This window comes from Rhodamnia argentea, chromosome 4, assembly GCF_020921035.1.
Source record: "Rhodamnia argentea isolate NSW1041297 chromosome 4, ASM2092103v1, whole genome shotgun sequence".
Taxonomy (NCBI): Eukaryota; Viridiplantae; Streptophyta; class Magnoliopsida; order Myrtales; family Myrtaceae; genus Rhodamnia; species Rhodamnia argentea.
The window spans coordinates 28227300-28250110 of record NC_063153.1 but is presented as its reverse complement, the minus strand read 5'-3'; the positions used below and the strand labels follow the sequence as shown (position 1 = coordinate 28250110).

The window sequence follows — 22811 nt, the reverse complement described above, 5'->3', positions numbered from 1 at the left end:
ACGCAGTATTTATCAAATATTTCATATTAAATTTTCACCAGTATTAAACGGAGCATGATCAAGGGCAACATATTCACCTAATGTTTGTTTATAAAGTGCTTCAGTGAAACGAAATAAAGGATGAGGCTTAGAAGTGGCGTACCCGGAAATTTGTTGTTGCGTATTGTCGATCCCCGTTTGCGTTGGATGTTTTTTCGTCAAATGCCGACGGAATGTTCCGTAGCCGTCTCCTTTCGTGAATTTAAATATTTGCGAACAATATTTACATTTTACATTATACTTACCTTCGACTTCATCACGTACCTTGTCGAAGTGTAGTCACAAGTCCGATGTATTATCTCGGCCCTTCCGTTCCGGCTCATTTGCCGTTGACGTTTCTTCGACACCAGTGGGAGGATGAAGACTTTCTTGTGTTGGGATGTGCTCGACGTTCGGAATCGGGACATAGTTGATATTATCGTCGTCGTCTTCCCAACTTGCATACTCACGAGGATCATATTCGGGAATAGGATACTCGGAATCTCCCATAGTCATCTTGCCCTTGTCAGCATTTCTGCTTCCACTTGCCATTTTTGAGAGAATTGATCGGAAATCCGATTGAGAGAATTGAGTCGGGATTGAGAGAATTGGGAGAATTTGAGTGATTTGAGAGGATTTCGAAGAGAATTCGAGAGATTGTTCAGAGAATTTGTGACAAAAATGAAAGGGGAAGCATATGCATTTATAGGCAAGAATCATTTTTAATTCTTTTTTTTTTTTTTATCCAAAGCAACGGCCAAATTGGCCGTTGCACATTGGCAACGGCCCAAAGGGGGGAGAGGGGGGGCCCGGGGGCGAGAGCCCAATTGGCCGTTGCACATTGGCAACGGCCCAAAGGGGGGAGGGGGGGCCGGGGCGCGAGAGCCCAACGGCTCTCCGCCCAGACTTTTTTTTTTTTGGGACGGTTCCCACGTTTCCGGAACCGGAACCGGCCCGTGGGCCCGGTCAACGGGCCGGTTCCGGGCCCACGGGCCCAAATGGCCCCCTCTACTTGTAGAGAAGTTGCAAGTGATGCCGCGAGCACTCACAATCCAAAAGAAACACACACGAGTGCTTGGGGCGCCACTCTTGATTTGCATAAGGACTTCATCTTGGGCTTGTGAAGTTTCAACAATTATATCTAAAATAATTAGTGTCCAAGCTAATTAAATCTTGTGGTAAGATTTGTATAATTCCTTTATGAGATTGAGAGATTATTTCGTAAGGAATTGTGGGTTAAACACTGTGTGCTTTATTGAATGTAATTGGGGGTTTCAGAAATACTGAGAGTGTTTGAGTGACTTGGGCGTGGTCTGTAATCTGTGTATTGCTTGTTCTATAGTAGAATTTGTTATTGCTTTTTTCGTGAATGTAGGTCTTTACGACGAAACTACGTATATCCGATATCCAATTTATTTTCTTACTCTGTCTAATTATCATTCGATTGCTTGTTTCGCGCAATATTTTGTATATTTTAAAATTCAATTATACTTTTGTTACAAGTTTTAGGAGTTTCAATATACTTGTAAAAAAAAAAAAGAGAGAGAGAGAGAGACAACTATGTCTATGCTTTTGTACCTGGTATGGATGACTTCGAATATTCCTTGGTTGTCCCTTTCGCACTCTGTGACATCATCTCATTTCATTACTCCAACGTCAAAGAATGTCGTCTTCGAATTGTTTTTTCCAGACAAAAGTAACAACGAAAATTTTACATCAACAACAATTGCAATTTCTGCTGAAGAAGATTCCAAGCATAACAAAGCGCGGAACATAGCGGACAATTTCAGCGACATCGCAGGTCCAATCTTCAAATATACCCTCGTGTTCATAACTCGCATAGAACTTCGTAGCATGACAGCGTCAAATCTAGAGTTAGAGCCCATCAAATACCATTTGAAACAAATTATTGCATGAATGTGCAGATGCGCCTGAATGTCCAATTTTTTCTATCTTGCACTCTAGCAGATTGTCCAGCAGTTCACGCCCGGAAAGATCCTCCACCGGTGTACCTACAATATAAAGCTCTGATAGGTTCTTCAAATTCGAAATATCAAGTGTGGTCAGTGACTGGCAATCCAAGATATGAAGCTCTGAGACAGTCGAGGAGATCTGCGGAATGCATTGGAGACTTTCGCAATCTTCGAGGTAAAGAAACTTCAAGTGAGAAAGGGCACTTAGATCAGGAGATAGGTTAGTCATGTGTGGGATCTTCAATGCCAAGACTTGCAATTTGTATAACCTCCCAAGCCACCAAGGCATGGGAACTTGCTCCGACTCAGATGGCCCTCCCATTAACAACACCAGTTGTTTCAAGTTGATCAGGTTCGAAAGATCGGGAAGAGCTACCAGGGATTCTGACCAGATTGCCAGAGAAGTCAAGCTCACTGGAAGTTTAGGCATGGCAGATATACCCTCTGAACTATAGCATTGCCATATTCTCAGCACTTGCAGGTTCTCCAGCCTTTCCATAGAATCGGGCAACTCTGTGATAGTTGAAAAGGACAGATCGAGCTTAGTCAACGACTGTAGTTGTCCAATGAAGTATGGAAGTCTGTTTATGAACAGACTTCCATACAACGACAAGAGCTCGAGACTTGCCATTTCTCCAATGGCGTGAGGCAAGTGCGTTATAGCTGTGTTTGCCAAAGAAAGCTTTGACAAAGAAGTTGGAAGGTTGACTGAACCCGATATTTCTCCGACACAAGTTCCATCAAGGAGAAGTACTGTTAGACTTGGCAAGCCACCCAGCTCTTCAGGCAGATGCCGGAGTTCCCTGCAACCCATTAAGCTCAAGAAAACCAAGTTCTTCAATTCACCGATTGACGAGTCAATTTCAGCCAATTCATCACAGTAGTCAAGAATCAATCTCTCCAATGTGAGTAATTCAGACAGATCGGGAGTCCTGATCAAGCGATCGCATCGCGTAAGTTTAAGAACTTTCAATTTGCTTGCTGTCTGCAACACCAATATGGTAACTTGTACATAAATTTTATGGGGAGAGAATGAAAATAGTAAGAAGATTGTTCTAAAACAAAAGGTACCTTGACATGTCTCCATCCGTCCCAATCATGTGTAATTTTACTCCGTGAAAAATCAAGGATGACTAAATTGCTCATTGAAAAATAAGTCAATACCGGTGCCCGCCGAGGAAAATTATGCCACATGAGCCATCTCAAATTTGGAAGGAATTCTTTCTTCTTTTTTAATATGTTCATCCGTGAAAAAATCAAAGATTTGTTATGCCAGAGTAGGATAGCTTCTGACATGAGACGCTCAACCGACTCGTGACGGGGGGATGAGCTGTCCACTTCAAGGAGCTTTAGATTTCGTAGATCCGCAAATCCTTCAAGAGGGAAATGGTACTCCAAAACTTCCTCAAACTCCAGAGAGAGGGCTTCAAGCTTTTCATTTCTCTGAATATTGAAACAAGACAAATTTATGAAAAAGGAAGGATACAGTTCGATAATTAAGAGACAAATATAGGGGCAAAGTTGGAATTTCACAAGGACAGACCACAATTACATAGAGTAATCAGGCACCCAAGTCTTACCTTCTTTCCTTGTAGTACGTCCAGTGCCTCCTTGTTCCGGGCTGATCGACCTCCACTTTCTTGAGAAGCAATTTTCCTACCAAGATATTTGAGATGATCATGCATCCAAAACTTATTGTCTTTTTCAATCTTAATTAGTGACATCAATTGAAGAACTTCAAGACTGTGTGTTGGGCATAATTCACCATCTCCCCACATGTACATAACCATATTCTTATCATATCCGATGAAAAGACAAGCTATATCAAGAAATATTTGTTGTTGGCAAGGATCTAATGCTTCGTAGCTTATCATCAATTTACTTTGAATTGCTTCAATACGACCCTTTTTCCACTTCTCCTGGTACTCCTTCCAGATAATTTCTTTTTGTGCACATAATGATGAACCCATCACCTCAAGAACCAATGGAAGACCTTGGGCTATCTTCACAATTTCTCTAGACTGCTCTAATTTTTCTAGTGGAGGGTGATCTCTTCCGAAAGCATGCTTGCTGAATGGCTGGAGCGATCTCTTCGAATCCATCTCACCAACTGGATAAATCAATTTAACATCAAATTTATGAAGAACAATTTCATTTCTTGTGGTTATAAGTATCAAGGTTCCTGGACCGAAGCAACAGCGCCTCCCCAAGAGTGCAATTAATTGACTGTTTTCGTCAACATCATCAAGAAGAATAAGAGCTTCCAAACTGGAAAATCTCTCTTCTATCATCCTTATTCCCTCGTCGACACAATCAACAGGTGGATGTGCCTGTCTTGAAAGGTTTGAAATTAGACGGTTCTGCAAATATACAATTCCTTTTGAGTTTGAATTCTCTCTAACATCATCAAGGTAACAGCAACGAGCAAAGTTCCGGGAAAGCTTGTTGTAGACTACTTTGGCAAGAGTCGTTTTTCCAATGCCACCCATGCCGTGAATTCTCACGATTTTTACATCATCCATGTTGGTGCCTATCATTTCCAGAATTTCCTTCACGCTGTGGTCAACTCCAACCAAGGAGTCAGTAACCACCAAATAAGCCTCTTTCAGCTCACTTAAAACCTTGGTAACGACATGTTTAACCAGTTGTCCTTCGTGCCTGACGATGGAAACGATGAGAAAGGCCAAGACGAAAAGAAAGTTAGAACCGGCAAGCTGAAATGCACGACATCAGGAATTGATTACACTTGCGCTGTGGAAGCCGAAGGAGGCAACAAGAAGAGCAACTGCAAGTGCAACTTATGCATTGCGTTAATCAGGAAGAATAAATTCATGGACATGCTAGGCAGATGCTCAAACCATGTGCAGATTTAGAACAGCTACTCAACCATCAAGTACAATAGATTTTTTTTTCCCCGTGTATTTCGGATGTGTACACTGAAAGAGATATTGAAAATTCTCTATATTGATAATGAATAATTGTTTACACTTTTCATGATTTTATAGGGAAATGTACAGAAGATTGATTGCTTAGTTTAAGCAAAGAATCCCAAAATATATGCAACAAGAAAGGTAACAAAATAACAGAAAATAATATCAAAAAATCAGACTTGATTACATTCCTTTATACGCCCCCGCAAGATGGAATTGCCATCAGAAACACCAATCTTGTGTCGAAGTTGATGAGCTCGTTGTCTTGATAATGGCTTTGTGAGAATGTCGGCGAGTTGATCGTATGTCGAGATATGGGAGACTTGAAGACGGTGTGTCTGGACAAGCTCTCGAACAAAATGGTAGTCAATAGCAATATGTTTCATGCGAGAATGGAAGACCGGATTAGCACAGACATATGTTGCACCAATATTGTCACAATGGATGATAGGGGGTTGTGTTGAATGAATTGCCAGCTCTTGAAGGAGATTTTGGACCCAAAGAATTTCAGCCGAGGTTGTGGCGATGGCCCTATATTCGGCCTCGGTAGAGGAGCGTGCAATAGATTTTTGTTTCCGAGAACTCCATGAAATGGGATTAGCACCAATGTAGATAATAAATCCAGAAGTGGAAGTACGGTCATCCGAATTACCAGCCCAATCGGCATCGGAGTAAGCATGAAGTGTCGGAGTGGTATCACGACGCAAGTGTAAGCCGTGAAAGATAGTACTCTTGAGATAGCGCAGTAGTCTCTTGGCTGCCGTCCAATGGGTATCGTTGGGTTTATGCATGAACTGTGATAACTTATTGACCGTGTAAGCAATGTCTGGTCGGGTAATAAGAAGGTATTGTAAGCCACCAATTAAACTTCGAAAATCCGTTGGATTTGTGAGTTCGATGCCACCATGAATAGTCAAAGAAGTACCCGTTGCCATGGGTGTGCTAACCTCTTTAGCAGCAGTCATTTTATGGCGCTCAAGAAGGTCCCAAATATACTTGTGTTGGGATAAAAGTATACCATGTCGAGTAGGTACTACTTCAACTCCCAAGAAGTAGTGTAGAGACCCAAGATCTTTCCCAGAAAATCGGTGGGAGAGCAAGGCAATGAATTGGTTCACAACTTTGGAATCACTTCCAGTGATGATGAGATCATCAACATAGACTAGAAAATACATGTATTTCCCATTTTTGGAGTAGATAAAAAGAGAACTATCCACTTTGGAGTTGACGAAAGAATGATCAAGGAGAAAGGCACTTAACTCATTGTACCATGCGCGGGGAGCCTGTCCGAGCCCATAAATTGCTTTGCGTAATTTACAGACATGATTGGGTTTGGTAGGATCCCCGTAGCCAGGAGGTTGCATCATATAGACTTCTTCTTCAAGAGTGCCTTGTAGAAAGGCATTATTTACATCCATCCGTCGTAAATCCCAACCACGCATAAGAGCCAAGGATAGAACCGTTCGAATGGTGGTAGGTTTGATAACAGGACTCAAGGTTTCTTTGAAGTCCACACTAGGCATTTGATGAAAGCCTTTGGCCACCAAACGAGCCTTGTACCGTTCTATACTACCATCGGATCGTCGCTTGATTCGATACACCCATCTGCAGCCAACAATGTTAAATGAAGGATTATGGGGAACAAGTTCCCAAGTGCCATTGCGAAGTAAGGCATTGATTTCGTCCGACATAGCAGCCCGCCATTTGGGATCGATTGAGGCTTGAGTAATCCCACTTGGTTCAATGGGTTGAGGTAACGGATGTTTAGTGGTGAGGGTATGGATTTGTTTGGGTTTGTAAATATTGTTTCTTGAACGGGTAATCATAGGGTGGGTACGGATGGGAGGGTTTGGCTCGAGTTGGGTAGTAGGATTGACGGGTAAGGTGGTGGTGCGCTCGGGTAGGAATTCGTGAGTAGGACTTTGGTTTGGGACATTACCATAGAGAGAATCGGAAGGAGCATGTGTGGTGTCAATTTGGATAGCAATGTCAAGAGTGTGGTGTGGCTCATTTGGTGCTGGTGCGGTATTGGGAAGTGCATTTGTATTCGAGGAAGACAATACAGGCCGAGGAGTGAGTTGCGATGTTACCCGCGGGCTTGGCAGAGGCGGAGCAGGATCAGGCAGCGGCACAGACGGAAGAGGTGGAACCGGACAGGATGCTAATGGTGGAGTTGGATGATGTGAAACAGGTCGACTGAGGGTGACATAAGGGAAAATATGTTCTTCGAACACAACATGACGAGAGAGAAAGAGACGTTTGCTAAACGGGTCAAAACATTTGTAAGCACTTTGCGTCAAGCAGTAACCGAGGAAAATACATGGACGAGATCGGAAATCCAATTTGGTTTTGGTGTACGGACGTAACCAAGGGTAGCATAGACATCCAAAAGTACGAAGTTTGAGATAATTCGGTTTAGTACCAAAAAGAGCATGATAGGGAGAGTGAAGATCTAGGGTGCTGGTTGGAAAACGATTAATGAGATAACATGCGGTTTGAAAAGCATAACTCCAAAATTTAGATGGAAGAGCGGCTTTATGGAGGAGTGAGAGACCGGTTTCAACAATATGCCGATGACGACGTTCTGCAATGCCATTGTGTTACGGTGTGTGAGGAGGAGTGGTAAGGTGAGATATACCATGTTTTATAAAAAAACTTTTGAGTTTAATGTATTCTCCTCCGCCATCAGAGTAAAAGGTTCGAATAGATTGTTGAAACTGTTTTTCCACAATTGGTTTGAATTGTTCAAAAACGGATGTAACATCAGATTTTTGACGTAATGGATATAACCAAATGTATCGAGTAAAGTGGTCAATGAAGATAACATAATACCGAAAGCCATCAATTGATAAAGTGGAAGCTGGAGCCCAAACATCAGAATAAATTAAATCAAGCGGATGACGACTAACAAGTGTCGAAAAATAAAAAGGCAACTTGTGACTCTTGCTACACCGACAAGCGTCGCGGGACAACTTATTATCTGAACTAAACTCATTAGATGAAGGAAGCATAAAACTCTTAATAATATGGTGCAGAATTTTGGAAGAGGGATGTCCTAATCGATTGTGCCAAACTACCGTCCGAGCTCGTTCTCCAACCAAGGCCATTGGATATTGTAACGAAGAGGGTAATCGATACATTCCATCGCTAAGCTCTCCTCGGAGTATTGTCGCCCCCGTGCGAAGTTCCTTCACAATAAAATAAGAGGCAAAAAATTCATGGGAAACTTGATTAGAATGACAAAGTTGCGATACCGAAAGTAAATTTTTGGTTATATTTGGAGCACACAAAACATTGGTTAGGCGGAATTTAGATTGAGGATAATGTAAAGTGGTAGAACCAGTGTGGGATATTTTCAAACCTGCACCATTACCAATGACGATTTCGTCGGGTCCTTCATAATCATTGTGCAGCGACAAGTTGGCGAGATCGTTTGTAACATGATGAGACACTCCGGAGTCAACAATCCATCCCGAATCGCGACTAGCTTCAGCTATATTCATCTCGGGTTCACGACGGGTATCTTGAAACCGATAGCACATCTTTGCTAAGTGCCCGGGTTGATCACACAATTGACATACAATGCGTGAACCATATGAAGAACCATCACGGTTATTGTTTCGGCCTTCATACTCGCCATCATTCCAACCGATTCTGCTATCATTGCGGCCTTCATTTCTATTGTGAAAGCGGCTATTTTTGTTGCGTCCATTGTTGCGGTAGGTGCCAGCAGACCGGTTGTATTGATTAGAGAAACGTGAACTGTCCTTCACACGATTATTACGGCTTGTGTAGTAAGCAGAAACAGGAGTTGTATCTCGGGCGGATTCTTCTTGTTGAAGAAAGATTTCGTACGCGATTAGCTTATCATGAAGTTCTTCAAAGCTAATGGGATTTTCCCGAGCACGTATCGCAGCGGATATCTCCTTGAACTCCGATCCAAGTCCGCGGAGAACATGAATGACAAGATCATCATTACTTAAGGGAGTATCGATGAGTGCCAATTCATCCGCAATGGACCCGATGTGTTGCAAAAATTCGGAGACAGATCTTGAGTGACGGCGAACCGAGGACAATTGATCCTTCAAGTGCATAACCCATGAACGCGAGTTATACGCGTATAAGTTGGTGAGTTTCACCCATGCTTCTCGCGAGGTTTGGCTCGACGCAATAAGAGGAACAATATTTTCAGAGACGGAGGCAAAGACCGCATGAAGAAGCAGCTGGTCTTGTCGAATCCAGCTGGTATATGCGGGAATGACAGCAAATGCAGTGCCGTCACTAAGCATTGTTGGAGGACACGAGAGTGTGCCATCAATGTAGCCCTTTAAATCGTATCCAATGAGCGGGGCATTGAACCGGGCCTTCCAAGAAGGGAAGTTGGTGTCCGTGAGTTTCAACGGCAATTGAGCGGCGGCCGAAAAAGAGATTAAACCGGCAGGAGCAGCAGAAACACCATCGGTTGTAGTCGAAGATCCTACAGAGGCGGCCATTGACGAGCAACAGAAGAGAAAACCGGGATCGAGAAGGAAACTCCGTGAGAGCAAATTAGGTGTGCTATGATACCATGAAAGAGATATTGAAAATTCTCTATATTGATAATGAATAATTGTTTACACTTTACATGATTTTATAGGGAAATGTACAGAAGATTGATTGCTTAGTTTAAGCAAAGAATCCCAAAATATATGCAACAAGAAAGGTAACAAAATAACAGAAAATAATATAAAAAAATCAGACTTGATTACATTCCTTTATATACACAAGCTTCTCTTTCACAAAATAGCTTTACCATTAGAAAATGATATACATCTCAAGTGTTCTGGACAATAAGCGAGAGATCCACTAAGTTTCTCCATTAATTTCCGGCAGACAATATGACGAATGTTTATATGCACCGCTGATTATGTAGATATGCATAAATGTTTTCAAATCGTAGGTCATAAATATTTTTGTGGATGAACGCGGAAAAGTTAAATTAAAATGTCGAAACATTATTCGAACAAAGGGAACCAACGGAGCTTCAATTTTTCCAGGTAAAACAAAACATAATTTTTTCAAACCTCGCGCGTATACTGGCTTTCTACTGGGAAGTACAACAGAAAAGTATTTGTACTTAAAATTCTTGTGTACCATAAAGGCAACAAAGCATCCAATGTGTCATGGTCTCTTGCATTCGCGCCAACATGACACAATCCCATTTGTGCAATTTCTATGGATTGATAAGAGAGAATGATATCATAAGATTCGTAGTCCACACAGCAATTGAAAAGAAACTGCAAGCAAGAGAGCTTCCATTTTGGCATGCAATTTAAGGATGGAAGAATCGGTACCTGTCTCCGTTTACTATGTCCTACCCCTTTAACCCTCCAACCTCTTTGAGAGCAGCTCTCCACTTCCGGATGGTCGCATTGTCCACACGCTTCTTGTCTTTGTGCACGAGCAAGGCCTCACCATAACCTCCGGTTTGATATCGAACCTTGGATGGTTCGACATAGTAGAAAAGGGGAATAATTATTTGTCCATTCCTCCTACAGTCCACCATATGAGCTAGCTCATTAAGGCACCATTTGCTAGAAGCATATCCTTTAGAGAAGATGGGTATGGAGATCTTCGATTGCTCAATCGCTCCAAGAAGGTCTGGGCCGATCTCTTCACCGATGCGAAGCTCTTCGTTGTCACAGTATGTGCGGACTCCTGCTTCTTTGAGACGGCAGTAAAGATGATCGGTGATGCCCGTGCGCGTATCCGGTCCTCTAAAGCTCAAGAACACTTCATGGTCACACCCTTCCACTGTTTCAGGCATTTGCATTGGTTTCTGGTTCCCAGAAGAACCAGCTTCTCCAATGCCACTGATGGATGCAGGGGCTTCCATAGCGCAGACCAGTTGCAGAGAAAATGAAGCACCACAGGAGTTACATAAGGAGGGCAATTAGTGCGGCAAAAAAATAATAATAATAATAGCAAGGGAAACGGAAGTGCCAGGGCCGTGGGGGATGAGGATAGGGCCACTAACTATGAAAAAGAGAGAGAAGAAAAAATGTGAATAGAAAGTAAAGGGGAAAATGACGCAAATAGTTATTGAATTTTGGTTCAACGTCGTTGGAGTTTTAATTTGTTCAATGTGATGCCTTGATTTAGCTTTATGTGTAATGTCATTTCTAAACTTTTGGTGTATATAAAAACGTTCAATTTATCTTTTCATTAATTGAAGGAATTTGCTGATTTGTCTTCCAATCGGGTAGCTTTGCTCAAACCAGGATATAATCATCTTGCTATGTCTCATTTGTTCTATTTGAAAAAAAATAATTATCCATTACATGGATAATTCACGTGTAATTTATTTTTTCTTTTTTTGTTCGATGTTCAAACTTATCAAATTAAAAACCAAATCAACAAAACTTGAAATTATGAAAGGATAATATTATATATTTTCATATAGTTTGTGAACTAAATTTAATATTTATTAAAAGTTCGAAGTTCATAATGAACAAATTAGAATCGTAGAGATTACATTTTGCCAAGTTGATGAACAAGAATAAATATTACCGCAAATTAAAACAAGCACGATCTTTTTATAATTTATCTTATGGATCTCAAGACAAAGTTTCTCAGGGCCATCAATCTGGAGGACGCAAGCTCTTCGGGAACTGCGCCTGGCCTGGAAGGCAGAGCCAATAGCCCATGCTCTCTAGTTTTATAATGATAGTTTTGGCCTCTCGTGCACGCATTTGAAGATGCCAACACTATCAGAAAATAATTTCAATTGACAAAAAACAATTCCCCAGTCGTTGCCTTCTCGTGGTCCCGACTTACGCTCTCTAGCGGCCTTAGCAACCAGTCCTTCCTATTGGCTCTCAGAGTCACCATTTCATTATTGAGAAGCATAGGCTTACGCGTTTACATTATTGAAGTTATTAGAATAACAAGCTCGTGGATTGACCTAGACTTTGGAAAGTGCTTGGTCGTTGCCTTCTAGGCATTATCCTCGGATTTTGCTAGTTTAAGAATGAGTAAATCTTGTATGCATCCGTTGCATATGAGCCCACTCCACCTCAGCCGTTAAATCATGGGATGTCTGTATTATCCAATGGCCAAGATAAAGGGGGCTCATGTTCGGGGGGGCATACAAGAATTTTTAGTACGAAATCTTGGCAATTCATTCAGGCAAATATAACTAGTGGCAGTTCTACCTCTATATTCTAACAAAGAAGTTAACGGGAGTTGGGAAATTCTCTCTTTGTTTAAGAAAGATTGAATGATTGAGAGCTGTATTAATCACATGTTTAGAATAATCTTTGCCTTCTTGTGGACCGCGGCACTCAACTTGCAGTAAACAAATTCCCTAATTATTTGCATTAGTCGTAGTTAGAATAATCTTTGCCTTCTTGTGGTCAGCTACGTACTATTTCTTTCTAGCAGCCAAAACATACCAGCCTTTATTTCTTCAAAAAAATAGTCCTGCCGACACCCTCGCCACTTGAATAAAAAGGCCAACATGATTTTTGTTAGCTGTCACAACCAAAACATAACTACCTATGTCAGCTCAATACATAGTGAACGTTCATACACTTGAAATTTCGCATGGTATATAAGCAGTAAATGACGACATAACAACCACAAAACATCCTAATAGTACATCAAAATTCAACATTAAGCTGTTATGTCCCTTCCACTACAAACTGCAATTTCACAACATGTCTGGCCCTTTCTTGCATGTACCCAAAAAAAGCAAACTTATAAATACAGGCTTGCAATTAGTCGAACTGAGTCAGCTTTACGTGTGAATCCCATCTTTCTAAAGTTTGTGAAACTGCAACACTGGGCGACAATGGCGCAGCATCCAGTCGTACTTGTCCAATAGTCTGCCCTTATCCCTTTTATGGATCGTAATAGGGATGGACAAGACAAATCGGTCGAACTGGGAACCATCCAGATCGAGCCAACCCTGACTTCTAAGGATTCAAAAATGCAGAACATGAGATCCTCATTCTACTACCCCTTCGAATTTGCAGATCATTTCACTGAACTTCGTAGCCTGATGGAGGCGAATCTAGAGTTCCAGCACCGAATGATCTGGGCAGCTGTGCCGGTCAAACACCATTTTAAGCAAATTCTTCACCACAATATTCTGAACATATGAATTTTCATTTTTTTTTTCTATCTTCCACTGTAGCAGATTGTCTAGCAGTTCACTCGCGGAAAGATCCTCCACCGGTGTACCTAGAATATAAAGCTCGAGTAGGTTCTTCAAATCTGAAATATCAAGTGTGGTCAGTGAACGACAATTCATGATATGAAGCTTCGAGACACTCAAGGAGATCTGTGGACTGCATTGGAAACTTTCGCACTGTAAGAGGTAAAGAAACTTCAAGTGAGAAAGGGCACCTAGCTCTGGAGAGAGGTTAGTGATGTGTGGGATCGACAATGCCAAGGTAGTCAGCCATCGACAATTCATCGATTGCTTCCACGTTTGCTACTCTTCATGAACTGCTCGACCACATTCTTGTGTAGTTATTTCTAGCAGTTATTTCTACCATATATAAGAGGTTTATACCCATCGATAGCCTTGTGACGTTTTGCAGCGACTTGAATCTGTTGACAAAACTTTCTCTAAAATTCTTTATTGCAAGTACAACATGTGGATGAAAAAGCTTATACCATTCCAAACCTGGTGTTCGGACTTAAGACGAAGTCATCACGTATTTGTTTCTGAATAAATTGAATCATATTATTCAGATGGAGTTGGATATTACTTCTGAAGATTCAACTTTTATCTTTGGAGAAGACTTATGTGAAACATCAACAAGAACTTTATCAAAGCTCATGTTCACTGTTCTAGTCTGTTCAGATTCAAGAGACTCTTTTACTTGAGAAGACTGCTTTTGAATTATGTTCAGATTTTGTAATATATTCTTTTCAAATTCTGAAGACCCGCATTAACGGGTTTCCGTTTTGGCTGCGTTATTTATGAAAGTTTTTAATCTTTGATTGACACGATTATTATATAAACAGAGTGGTAGAATACCCTTAATTGGAAATTACCTTCCATGGGATAAGAAAACTTTCATATTTGAACAACTATGCTTATGAAAACTAAATATTTAGTTGTATGGATGACTGAATCCGAATGGTTTAGATTCTACACCAACCGTAAATCTCTCTAGATACGGTATCTTCTAATGATGATTGATGACATCTAATCGGTGATTGAAGAGCGATCCTTGAGAGGACCTTTGCAACGGCTAGTTCAAAGTCAAAAGAGTATAAAAGGGGATCCATGGTGATAGATACGGTGTGCGATCAGAACTTACAATTCCAAAGTGCTTGAGTTATACAAATTGATACACTTGTTCTTAAGAACGAAATACTTTGTCTTTGAGAGGTCTATAAGAGTGTGAAAGTATGATATCACTTGTAGCCTTTCAACAATTCATCTAGTAAAATCCAACCTGTTGGCTCTCAGCATGGGAGAGTAGACATAGGTTTAATCTAAGACCAGCTATTATAAATTTTGTGTGCAATTCTCTCAAATTCTAAACTTATTCTACTATGTTTAGACTATTGCACTTTCTCGTTATGAATCATATACTAAAGTTTATTCAAATTCTGTTTTAACTTGCTTAATTCCGCATTAAGTTTTAATTTGTTCAAAATCACTTATTCACCCCATCTAGGTGATATTATTAGAAACAACAAGTGGTATCAGAGTAGGTTGCACATTATTCTGAAGTGTTTTACTTCAGAGTTAACGATCTGTCATGTCTAGCAATAATTTTTAGGATCATGTGATACTCGGTTCAACAACAAACCTTCTCACTTTGATGGAAAGGACTATAATGTTTGATGCAACAAAACGAAATGGTTCTTCAAGGCATCGGATAATCTAATGTGGGATATTGTATTAACGGAGTAGTTCCTACCACTAAAGCAACTCCCTTCATAGGAAATGAGGGAAACAATAATACTAATGCTGCAACTCTTTCGGATATTGAAAAAGAGAACATAGACTTGACTCTAAAGCTGTTTATTAAGTAATTTATGCTTTATCTACTCCTATGTACAATCGTGTTGCAGAGGAAGAATCATCAAAAACTATATGGGACAAACTCCATGTCACATATCAAGGAACTGATAGAGTGAAAGAAACTAATCTTAGCATTCTGCCGAGTGACTACGAAGCTTTGAGGATGAAGCCAAATGAATCAATCGTTGAAATGATTGACGGGTTTCAAATATTAGTCGGTGTCTTGCTCGACAAGGTGCTCCTGGCGCCGAATCCCTATAGGTCCGAAAAATCCTTCAAGGATTAACAAACTACTGAAACTATATCAAGCCATCCTTTCAAGAATATCAAACAATCAACTCCTTATCCATTGATGAGCTTGTTGGAATCTTACAATCGTATGAAATGAAACATGTCAACAAAACAAAGGACACAAAAGATAAGAAGCCAATTGCTTTAAAATCTAACATTTATTACAAGTTGCTAGATTCTGAAGATGAAGAAGAAGATGATAAAGAGCTTGCATTGATGGTAAAGAAGTTCAAAAAGATGGCCCGAAAGTGTAGAAACTTCAAAGGCAATAAATCATTCAAACAAAATGATCAAAAACAGCCAAGTAATAACAAACAAGAAAGCAAGGACGTTGTTTGTTTTCATTGCAAGAAGGTAGAACACATCAAGTCCGAATGTCCACTTCTAAAGAAAGGACAAAGTCAAATATGAAAAATACAAGAAGGCACTGAAAATAGTGATGAAGACTATGCTTACATATGTCTCATGGCGAAGTCAAATTCAAATTCAGATTTAGATTTAGATTAAGACTTAGATGTTGAGGTATGTTCTTCCGAAATCCCAAATGAAGTTTCCGAGTATATTAAGGAACTATGTACAAACTATGAAGAAGCTCCCAAAAAGGTCTCTAAGTTGAAAAAGGAAGTTTCAGTGTTAAAGCAACAAAATATTTCTTAAAAAGACAAGATCGAATTTCTGCAAAGTAAATTTCATCAAATAAAGAAAATCGAGATTTGATTTTGAGAAAAAATGATTCTTTGAAAATTGATATTGAAAATATTTCAAAAAGATTTTTTTAAAGTTCGAAAATTTTATAAAATATTATTTCCAAGCAAGTCATGTACAAAGACAAATATGGCCTTAGTCTTAAAAAGGAAAGCAATCTTAAAAATAAATTTCCTGAAACCGGTGATAGGATTTTGCAAAAGCCTTACCAATCTACATATCAACATCATTCTCATAAATAATTTACAAAATCTGCTGGCCGAATGTATATCTCAAACGGTGGTATTTCAAATCATCTCAGATATAATTGTTTGAAAGTTTGGAGACCTATCAATAGAAATGTTTCAACTGCGACTAACTCTAAAGGACCCAAGAAAATATTGATACCAAAGAAGCGGTGAGTTGTCTCCATCTTGCAGGTACCAAGAAGAAGAAAGAATAAATGGTTTCTTGATAGTGGTTGTTCAAGCTACATGACTGCTGATCGATAAAGATTTATTCAATCGACATAATTCATTGGTAGAAGTGTGTTTTTTTTAGGAAACAACAAGGAAAAAGTGATGGGCAAAGGAACTATGAAAATTGAGAATCTTACCATCAATGACGTCTCCTTAGTCAAAAGACTGAACTACAATTTGATCTCAATTATGTGATTCTGGATATCAAATATTATTTCAATATACAAAATGTTTAGGAAGACAAGAAACAAAGCTTCACCGGTCGACGACATGGAAACATCTACCTTCCGGATTCTGATTACGAAGACATCAAGTGCCCCATCTCTATCAAGGATAAATCTGAACTTTGGCATAGAAAGCTAGATCATATCAGCGTCAAGCATATTGCAAAACTATCATCCAAGAAATTGGTTTGAGGCTTACCACAAACAAAGTTAAAAAAATCTAGACTTTGTTTAGCATGCACTCTTGAAAAACAGGTGAGAAGTTCTCTTAAAGCAAATAATCATGTTTCCACTAAACGTGTACTAGAGCTTCTACATATGGACATCTTTAGGCCAAACATAACTCTAAGTCTTAGAGTTAAGAGATACTGCCATATTATTGTTGATGAATATTCAAGATTTACATTGGTTTTATTTCTTGCTCAAAAAAACGAAGCCTTCTCTTCTTTTTCAAAGTCCACCAAAAAGGTTTAGAATGAGAAAGGTTACACTATTTTCTACATAAAAATCGATCATGAGGGAGAATTTAAAAATCAATTTTTATTTTTTTATTTTTGAGGTGATTTTGGAATTCAACACAATTTCTCTTCCCCTTACACGCCTTAACAAAATGGGGGTGATGGAAAGAAAAGATAGTTCTCTGCAAGAAATGACAAGAACTCTTTTGACAGAAAGAAATAGCTTCGCATTTTTGGGCTGAAGCTAGCTCAACAGCATGTTATATTCTAAACCATGTTTCTTTGAGACCTATTCTTGAGAAAACCCTCTATGAGCTCTTTAAAGAAAGAAAACCCGATCTTGCATATTTTCATGCGTTTGGTTGTAAATTTTTTATACTAAAGAATGCTAATGATCATGTTAGTAAGTTTGATAAGAAGTCATATGAAGGAATATTCTTAAGATACCCAACAAATGAGCAAAGCATACTGCGTTTACAATAAAAACTCTCGTGTTGTTGAAGAATCCATAAACGTCAAGTTTGATGAAAATATTGAGAAACAGAATGATCAATCTGAATATGCTTAAGTGTAACAACTCGAATTTTCATCGGGTTAAGTCCATGAGCGGCATAGGTTAATTTGAGACTTTGTCGATGGCACATAGGATTATTGACAAAAGGACAAGGCACGCTTATAATTATTTTCGGTCCAGTAAAGTGAGATTATTTGAAAAATTAGTACGTCTAGTGGAAATTATACTAGTGGGCTGAATTACACTTGGAAGAGTGCTTGATGGACAATTGTTCAAGCTAGGGTGTGCATGAATGACAAGTGGCACCCATGTATTAATCTTCCCCACCACTATATAAGCTCGCTCTTTGCTCTCTCCTCTCATTTTTGCATGAAACTCACAAGAACACTCTTCTCCTCTCTTGGCCGTGAGCTCTCTCTCCCTCTTGCTCTTGCGCTGACTCAAATCTCTCCCAATCTCTCTCGTTCGTGAAGAGGAGGGTGAGTTCGAGCGGCATGGTGGTGGCCCCGTGGTGGTTTTCGTGCGCGAATCTAAGGCGGGTAGAATTTGTAACCCATCAATTATTAGTTTTCTGATTTCTGGGAGCATGTTGCCTATCTTAGTTGCGTGTGTTAAATTTTAGTACGATAGACTTCCTCGAGACTTGAATAAAATGATTTGATGGTTGGGTCGTCGCAATAAAGCGACAAATGGTGGATTGGGTGCATAAAACCCGAAAGTGAGATTGTGGACGCGAAGGGCCCTGACCGATTTGCATGTCTCAAAATCTTGTTTGAGGGATTGCTATTGATGTTGGATTAGCGAATATTGAGGTTAATTGGGTGAAATGGGTGTTGGATTGTGGTTGGGTTCTCATGAGAAGGTCGGCGGTGGCTTTGTATGAACATATGACTAATTTCAGCGGCTTGTAAGTTGTTTTTCTTGCGTGAACAGCATGCTTTGAGTTCTGATTTGAGTGGTTTAGTGGTCGACTTTAAGATATTGGACGTTGATGGTCTGACCCGAGTACCTTTGGGATTTGGTCTTCATTGTGGATTGTTTTGAGTACCTTCAGTGTGCAATTTTTATGACTCACAACTTGATTGTGTGGCATGATTATTCCATGAATGACAATTGCTGATTATTGACGCGCTAGAGATGCAACAGCCGGAATTTTTTTGAATTAATTGACGAGCGGAAATGCATTATTGCTTGATACACACTTTTGGGCTCGAGTTGGTTCGTAGGAAGATCAAGGTTTTGAGATGGCCATTTAACTAGTGGACATGAGGGATATGTGATTGGTAAATTGACCGGTGATCGGTTTATTTTTTGGAACTTGTATGATCGGGAGACGAAAAATTTGGTCCCAGAAACCCCGAGAAATCCCCCTTAATCGAGCCACTCTATCCCCCACATGTATAAGACAACCCCAACCCCACCCCCCCTTCTCGGTCATTTTCTCCTCCCATTTTTTTTTGTGGACAGCACCCTTCCTCCACCGACTCTCTTTCTCTTCTTCCTCTTCATTTTCTTCGGCACCTGTGAGCTCCCTCTTGCCCGAGCTTTGGCCGGCGACAGCCTAGCTTGTCAATGGTGGATTCTCGATCCTTTGAGCCCCGACAACAGCCCTCAAAGTCATGGCTCTCCCTCTCTCTCGTCCCTCTCGGATTTGTGCACGCAAGGACAAAGAAGAGGCCGGTTCAAGCTCGTCCGGAAGGCGAATCGAGCTCCATTTTTTCCTACATGACCATAAGATCGTGCACAATTCAGATCTACGGGATGATCATCGAGGAAGTTAGCAAAACGTTGTGAAATTGAGCTAGACCAAAGTTAGAGGAGGAGACCCACGGTTCGTTCAGTGTCGATTTAAGCTCCGTTTTCTTCGAACGAGATCCCAGGCAAGCAGTTATCTATCCTTACTACTAGATTGTTCATTCTTCATTAGTTTTGGCACGAATTCTTGGTGTTTGGAAATGGGTATGTCGATGCGTTAGTGAGGAAGGCGGCGACCCATTATATAACCCCTTTTCAGATCGACAGCAAGGACGAGGCTGATGTGATACTATGGAATATAGGAAGAACATTGGAGCTTGGAGTTGGTATCCATTAGTCGAGTATAGTTATCGTGCCTTGAAGTTTTCTTGTAATCTTTCAACTTTTGTAAGGAACTATTTATATATATATATATATATATATATATATGTAAACTCAATCTTTCCCAAGTCTATCGCTTGTGAGTCGTGTGTTTTATCGGGTATACAAAACGCATGAGTAAAACTATAACTTTAGGCGTCGTGCCTGTCTAATTGTTTTACATGTACTTGTATTATTTTTATTTTAGTCTTCTGCATGCGCCTCTGTATTATATATAATATAATATCAGAACAAAATGCGTTAAGTGAGTGAGTAAGGACAACCTCTCACATGAGATGGTATTAGAGCTAGAGGATCGAGAGGCCGGGTCCCGACAAGAGATTTTACTTGCGGAGTTTCGGCTCACTTTCGTTGATTGTAACCTTTTTCAGATTAGCTAGCCTTTGATGGTAGCAATGTCGAGCAGCGGATATGCTATGGTGGTGGCGTTGGAGCACGTTGATGGTGCCAATCAGTAGTCGAGAGTAGTTTTTCCCCTTTTAAATCCTCCCAGTGTACGCATTTGTTTTGTTTAAAAGAATTATGTACATTAACGACTAGGTATATTTAAATAAAATCAGTTCAAGCTTTGGCAAATGATCCATTTCTCCACTTGCCCTTTAGTAGTATTAGTAAAGACATGTCCCCTAGCCTAGCACCAACAAGAAGGAAGATCAAATGTCATTTTCAGAACTTGTTGAGCCTATGTAAAGATATTCTCTTTTGAGATCAGGTGGCTTTGGCTTTGGCTTTGCCCCGCCTTTCTGTGGCAACCTCCCAGTCCCGTTACCTACTTACTAATCGCACTATGCTTTAATATGATATTATGTATAAAACAGAGGACACATGCGGAAGACGACACAAAAATAATATGGCCATACAATCACATACAAGTGCATGAGAACAAACTGCAAGCGTGGAGCCCTAAAGGATATGGTCTCATAGGGTTCACTAACCTGTACGTGATAGACAATAAATACACCGCACATGACATAGAACATCACATATCTAAAAGACATCTTATATATATAGTTAGCTAGTTCATATAATATACATTTAACAAAACGAACCAGTACACTTAGAGGATTTCAAAAGATTATATCTACTCCTAAACACTGTCCGCGATCATCAATATCACCCCTACCATGACCTTCAACAAGAATAGCCATCGTATTTTCATCCATAGCCACCCGTATCTGGGTATCGAAAAAAAGGGTAAAAACTATGGAGAGAGCCGAAGCTCAGCAAGTAAAATACCAACCGAAATGACTAAATAACCATTTAATTCATAGAATCAGAGCGAATCTACACAATAAGTACTAAGGCACCCAACAATCAAATCATCACAAAAACGTATGCAAAGGGCACAGTTACGGCTAGTAGAAGTCAATCAACATCGACTATGCACTTCCCATCACAATACCAAAATAGCATTCAGAACTTAGTCTATAAACTATAACCTCCACAAACCGCATCCATTACCCATGGCCAGATGTTCAGGCATGACTCCTCCCCATTTTTTGTCGACTTGACCCAAACTCGTCACCAACTAACCACAATTATCATCTACTAAAAATTATAAGAGATCAATTCGGGTCCTGTACTTAACTTGTAAGCTCAAGGTGCTCTATTGCTCCTATAGGGCTTCTCGGCCACCCTCTCTCTTTCACACCACCACTTCCATTTCAACAGGATTGGTCAACAACCGTGGCGAGTTAGCCTCTAGATACGAGTTTCCCATAGCCGTACGACTGTGATTGAACCAACAAAACCAACATGCAAGGTTATTTAGTCCACTACGCAAAAACAATTTAGTTTCAGCATTCTTCGCGACCATGCCGCCTCAACTACCTCAATTCGAAAACAAAGGTTAATGTAGCGGCAAGTATTAGTAGACTACTTGTCTCAGGTTAAAGCTCGAAGAAAATAGAAGTGAATTCGATGCCAATCGAGCTCGGGCCGATTCTTCCCTTTTTACGCCGCGGTTACCGAGAGGGCGATGGGGAAGAGAGCGTCATGGAGCGACTTCAAGGGCTGGATTGCAAAATTAGAAGGGCTCATAGACCACCAGCGTCAAGCTGCGTTGTCACCGATTAGAGGTGTCAAACGGGTGGGTCGGATCGAGTTTGGGTAGGATCGAATATGATCCGACTCATATTGACCTATTTAACCCGTTTTGACCCATTTTTATATAGTATAAATTTAATGACTCACACCCGACCCGACCCATACTCGACTCGTATTTCTTAGAATTTCTATATTTAACTAAATCAAATAATACTTATTCTAGTAATTTTATACAAAAAAAATAATGTTAAAATACTTTTATGAAATATAAATTTAGTAAATTTTTTTAAACTTTTTTAAAGATATTTTTATTTTATTTTTTGCTTTTTCTTTTCTCGTTTTTCTTTTCTTTCTTTTGTTTCCTTTTTCTTTAATTTTTTCTTTTTTGCTCCTTCCTCCTCCCTCCTCCATCCGAAACTCCTCTTACGTCCGATTGTAGGGCTTCGGCGACGGCCGACAGCCCGACAACCGGCCATGTCTCGGTGACTACAGCTCGGCCGATCCAAGTGAGCACGAGCTCACTCGAGGCCGGCGAGCTCGCGATTCCCCGGATCCCGACAAGCTCGGGGCTCACCGGATCCCATTCCCTAGGCCGGATCCACCGAGCTTAGACTTGAAGCTTACGTCGAATTCGTCAAAGCACTTGTATGCCTTCCGATTCGCCCGCGGGTAAAGTACGGAGCCGACAAGCGTCCTCTACGTATTGCGGGACACCGAAGTTCCGAATTACGCACCCATACATGCCCCTCATCGAGTTCGAGGTGCTTACCTTGGAGCCGTTCTTCTACACCACGAAGCTCCCCCCACAAGTGCCCTACGGTAGCAGCCAGACGGTCGGTTTTTTAACCTGTTCGCCTTCAAACGGACGGTCCCAGTTTCGTTTCATGCCACAAAAACAATCTTTCTACCATCCTCTCGCTCTCTTGCTCTTTAGATCTTCACGTGATTACGGGAGCTTCGGGATCGGAAATGGCAAAGACAAAGCCGACGACTCATGACGCATAGTAAGAGTCTTAGGTAAGAGTCTTACG

The 22811-nt window shown here is 40.5% G+C and overlaps 2 protein-coding genes across 2 annotated transcripts; both read right to left on the bottom strand.

Annotated features, from left to right (window-relative positions):
- Window positions 1-1893: 1893 nt before the first annotated feature.
- On the bottom strand, window positions 1894-6339 carry LOC115733621 (disease resistance protein RPV1-like). Its single transcript, XM_048278117.1, has 4 exons — window positions 5245-6339; window positions 3572-4705; window positions 3286-3434; window positions 1894-2923 (listed from the first exon to the last, which is right to left on the bottom strand). The coding sequence occupies exons 1-4, from the start codon at window positions 6337-6339 to the stop codon at window positions 1894-1896; spliced, it is 3408 nt and encodes a 1135-aa protein (XP_048134074.1).
- A 3935-nt stretch (window positions 6340-10274) lies between these two features.
- On the bottom strand, window positions 10275-10796 carry LOC115727733 (disease resistance protein L6-like). The gene has a single exon (XM_030658000.1). It carries the CDS (start codon window positions 10794-10796, stop codon window positions 10275-10277), a length of 522 nt encoding a protein of 173 aa, XP_030513860.1.
- Window positions 10797-22811: the final 12015 nt, after the last annotated feature.

Excerpts from the sequence above, each read along its gene's own strand:
- LOC115733621 (XM_048278117.1), bottom strand. The coding sequence starts at position 6,339 with ATGGATGTAAATAATGCCTTTCTACAAGGCACTCTTGAAGAAGAAGTC. Across the intron at positions 4,706-5,244 it reads TCCAGACACACCGTCTTCAA|CTTGCCGGTTCTAACTTTCT; the intron begins GTCTCCCATATC and ends CGTGCATTTCAG. Across the intron at positions 3,435-3,571 it reads ACGTACTACAAGGAAAGAAG|AGAAATGAAAAGCTTGAAGC; the intron begins GTAAGACTTGGG and ends TTCAATATTCAG.
- LOC115727733 (XM_030658000.1), bottom strand. The coding sequence starts at position 10,796 with ATGGAAGCCCCTGCATCCATCAGTGGCATTGGAGAAGCTGGTTCTTCT.